The sequence below is a fragment of the Drosophila willistoni genome, unplaced genomic scaffold, assembly GCF_018902025.1.
Source record: "Drosophila willistoni isolate 14030-0811.24 unplaced genomic scaffold, UCI_dwil_1.1 Seg589, whole genome shotgun sequence".
Taxonomy (NCBI): domain Eukaryota; kingdom Metazoa; phylum Arthropoda; class Insecta; order Diptera; family Drosophilidae; genus Drosophila; species Drosophila willistoni.
Genome location: NW_025814507.1, coordinates 152,491 through 156,585, shown reverse-complemented (window position 1 = coordinate 156,585; position 4,095 = coordinate 152,491). Strand labels below are relative to the sequence as shown.

Below are 4,095 nucleotides of genomic sequence, written 5' to 3'. Positions count from 1 at the left end.
GGGACCATTCTTTGTTTACACAAGTGTTCAGGACCATTCTTTGTTTATTGCCGAAATTGGTGAAGTGATTCTGCGTATGCACCGAACCCGACACCATTCTTCTAAGGCCTGGGAAAGTGGGGTGCAGGCTTATTGTTTATCCTAGCGATCAGACTGTTACTTGAGATTGGCGATCATGCGGTTAATGGGCATGTGTTGACGGACTTGGGTTTATGGCTTCTATGTTATGGTATGAGTTGTGATAGAAGTGCTTAACTCCTCCCCATTTAAGTGCGGACGTCCTCGGTCGCAACAACATATTGGACAGGCACGATTGAGACTTCCATTGGTGGACCATGGTTGCCTGTTCCGTGGCTGCAGTATTTTTTGATGATGCAATATGTTATCATCGCATCTGCTAGAAGGGTTAGAATAATCCAATTTGATGAAGACATAATCAAGTTGTTTCTTTGGATACGCTACAGATTATTAGTATTATTAATGTGTAGCTCCTTGATCATTTCCAGCGATAGCTTTTCACCTCTCTGCTGCTTATTTGATAGTAATTGTAACAGCGGCGGTTGAACCTCGGCTTCAAAGCGTGTCTTCACAATATACCAGGAGTCTTCTATAATGACTGTCGCGTTTTCCGCTTGACAGGCCTATGCTTCGAACCAAGCCTAGTTTGACCAGTTCTTCCATGGCTCTCCAAGTATCTACATAGTCAACATCGCTTTTACGAATAATGAATGGAATTACCGACCTAGATCATTGTATAATGTACTTAAAACTTACGTGGTTAACACACTGATATCATTTATAGGTGTAAGAATCTCATCACACATATGCCTGTAACCTACGGGAAATTGCATGAGATAAAGATCGATGTATTCGAAACCCAACAAGTTCAATTGGTGCTCGCATATACGGCGTACATCTCGGGGATCGTGATGAATGTTCCATAACTGTCACAAAAAAATTAATAAAATATACGAATTACAAAATATTTTAATCTAAAATATTAGAAACGTACTTTAGTTGTTAAAACAATATTTTCTCTTGAGACGTTACCCATTTGAATTTGAGTACGTAACGCTTCTCCAATCTGCCTTTCATTTCGTGATTAAATGCAGTATCAAAATGTCGATATCCACTCTCCACAGCGCTATGAATTGCTGTAAGGCATTGGTATCCATTCAGCTGAAATTATAAATATAAATAAACATTAAAACAAAACAGATGGTCAGCCGTTTGATTAGTAAGTCGCTTGTCAACACCAATAGTCACTAAATCTGTAACTGTAATATGTACCATGGTAATTAAGTAGTCTATGTATGTCTATGTGGTGTATGTAACACTCAAAAGAAAGAACGTACTTCATAATTTAAATCTGGATTTCCAATCCCTTGTTAACGAAACTGGAAACGGTGCAATTTGGATACGTACGACCAGATAAGTTTTCATGTCAAGCAAACCGTTAAGGATGGAGGATGGAATGTAAAAGTTTGTGGCACAGTAAACAAAAAAATAATGGTATAATGTTTAAAGAACATTATCTAAATATATTGCAAACACATCTACCAAATTTTTTCCCCAAGTATACTGGTAAAATTGAATGTGAACGGTTACAAAACCATGATCCGGATCAGGCAAACACGCTGACCCAATATGCAATATGATACATAATAACTCTTTCGCTGCAGCATATATATACTGCATATATACACACTCTTATGTAAACATTTATACATTCCTACATTTATACATTAATACAATTATACAAATTAAACACTTCCTTCACTCACGGGTTAAAAAAATGAATTTTTATTTATAAAGTCACTTTTATTACAATACAGTATGTTTTAATTATAACTGAAAGATGCTGACTTTGGTGAGCGAATTCGGCGGAGTTTAAGCGAAGTTACCGGTTGGTTTGTACTTAGGCTCAAGACTGATTTGCTGTGGTTCAATTATGTTGGATGAAGGCTTGGGTAATCGACGTCGTCGCAGGCGGCGGCGTTGGCTGAGTCCAATAGTCCACTTTATGTGCGTGGGACCATTCTTTGTTTACACAAGTGTTCAGGACTATTCTTTGTTTATTGCCGAAATTTGTGGCGTGATTCTGCGTATGCACCGAACCCGACACCATTCTTCTAGGGCCTGGGAAAATGGGGTGCAGGCTTATTGTTTATCCTAGCGATCGGACTGTTACTTGAGATTGGCGATCATGAGACAAATGGGCATGTGACGATTGAGTGGGGTTGACCAATGGGTATTGCATGTGATGATGAAATAGGGTCGGCCAATGGGCATGCGGTTAATGGGCATGTGTTGACGGACTTGGGTTTATGGCTTCTATGTTATAGTATGAATTGTGATAGAAGTGCTTAACTCCTCCCCCTTTAAGTGCGGACGTCCTCGGTCGCAACAACATATTGGACAGGCCCGATTGAGACTTCCATTGGTGGACCATGGTTGCCTGTTCCGTGGCTGATTTTACGTGCAGTATTTTTTGATGATGCAATATGTTATCATTGCAGCTGCTAGAAGGGTTAGAATAATCCAATTTGATGAAGACATAATCAAGTTGTTTCTTTGGATACGCTCCAGATTATTAGTATTATTGATGTGTAATTCCTTGATCATTTCCAGCGATAGCTTTTCACCTCTCTGCTGCTTATTTGATAGTAATTGTAACAGCGGCGGTTGAACTTCGACTTCAAAGCGTGTCTTCACAATATACCAGGAGTCTTCTATAATGACTGTCGCGTTTTCCGCTTGGATTACGAAGGTGCCTTCTAGGGTGATGTTTTCTCCATTGATGCTGATGTCTCCTTGGAATTGGTTCAGCAGCAAGGTACCGGGCATTATTTCCGAATGAGATTTTACGTGCTGGTTGTTGATGACCTTACATTGGGGATTCCTTCTTTGCAAGTAGGCTCCTATACATTTACTGTTTTCTAAATTAGTCAGATCTTCCAGTTTACAAATTGTCTTACCATTATGAATTTTATTATTTTTTACCATTATGAATACTCTTATTGGTTAACCCGAAGTATTTCTTGTTACATTTCATGATGTTTTCATAGTCTATTTCTTCTATAAATTTTTGATATTTAATTGGGATTTGTTTACAAATTTCATTGATTACTCTGGGTAGGCTAACACAATATAAAGGAGTGATTTACCATCTGAGGCTACACTGACCTCAGCAAACTCTATTAATTCTTCAATGTTTATAAATGTTAAACTCTCTTTAATTGTTTCGATGAAATCTATTTCGGTAGAAGATAATATTAGTGAATTTACTGTATTGGCCTTGGCCCAATCGATTGCGTAGATAATATTTGTTATTTCTTCTCTTAGGAGACTCAATTTAAATTTGGTTATTTCAATTTCTTGTGACTTATTATTAGATTCGGGTTTACCTCTAATTAATATGGTATTGTTTATCTTAATTAAATCGTTTATCTTATTCTCTATTAGATTATTAATTACGACCTGCCGATTATTGTTTACCAATTGTTCATTGATCTTATTTACCACAATCATATGATCTTCGTGATCAGGTGTGCCCGATAACCATTTCCACGCCGTGCCAAGTGTATCAAGCGATCTTTTGTTTCTAAACTGCATCGGCTGAAGCCTCCTCAGTTCATACTGTATCCGCGTTATCTCATAGGCCAAAAAAGGCTGATACGGACTTAGGTTTGTCGAATTTTGGTTATTTCAATTTCTTTTGACTTATTGTTAGATTCGGGTTTACCTTTAATTAATATGGTATTAGTTATTTTAATTAAATCGTTTATCTTATTCTCTATTATATTATTAATTACGACCTGCCGATTATTGTTTACCAATTGTTCATTGATCTTATTTACCACAATCATATGATCTTCATGATCAGATGTGCCCGCTAACCATTTCCCCGCCGTGCCAAGTATATCAAGCGATCTTTTGTTTCTAAACTGCATCGGCTGAAGCCTCCTCAGTTCATTCTGTATCCGCGTTATCTCATAAGCCAAAAAAGGCTGATACGGACTTAGGTTTGTCGAATTTTTGACGACTTCTTTTAAAACGGATATGGCCATTTGATATTTTTCTAGTTCGATGACA

At 37.6% G+C, this 4,095-nt stretch overlaps 1 protein-coding gene across 1 annotated transcript; it reads right to left on the bottom strand.

Annotated features, from left to right (window-relative positions):
* Positions 1–436: 436 nt before the first annotated feature.
* On the bottom strand, positions 437–1,091 carry LOC26528802 (aldo-keto reductase family 1 member B1). Its single transcript, XM_023179873.2, has 4 exons — positions 1,013–1,091; positions 775–944; positions 618–712; positions 437–447 (listed from the first exon to the last, which is right to left on the bottom strand). The coding sequence occupies exons 1-4, from the start codon at positions 1,052–1,054 to the stop codon at positions 437–439; spliced, it is 318 nt and encodes a 105-aa protein (XP_023035641.2). The 5' UTR covers positions 1,055–1,091.
* Positions 1,092–4,095: the final 3,004 nt, after the last annotated feature.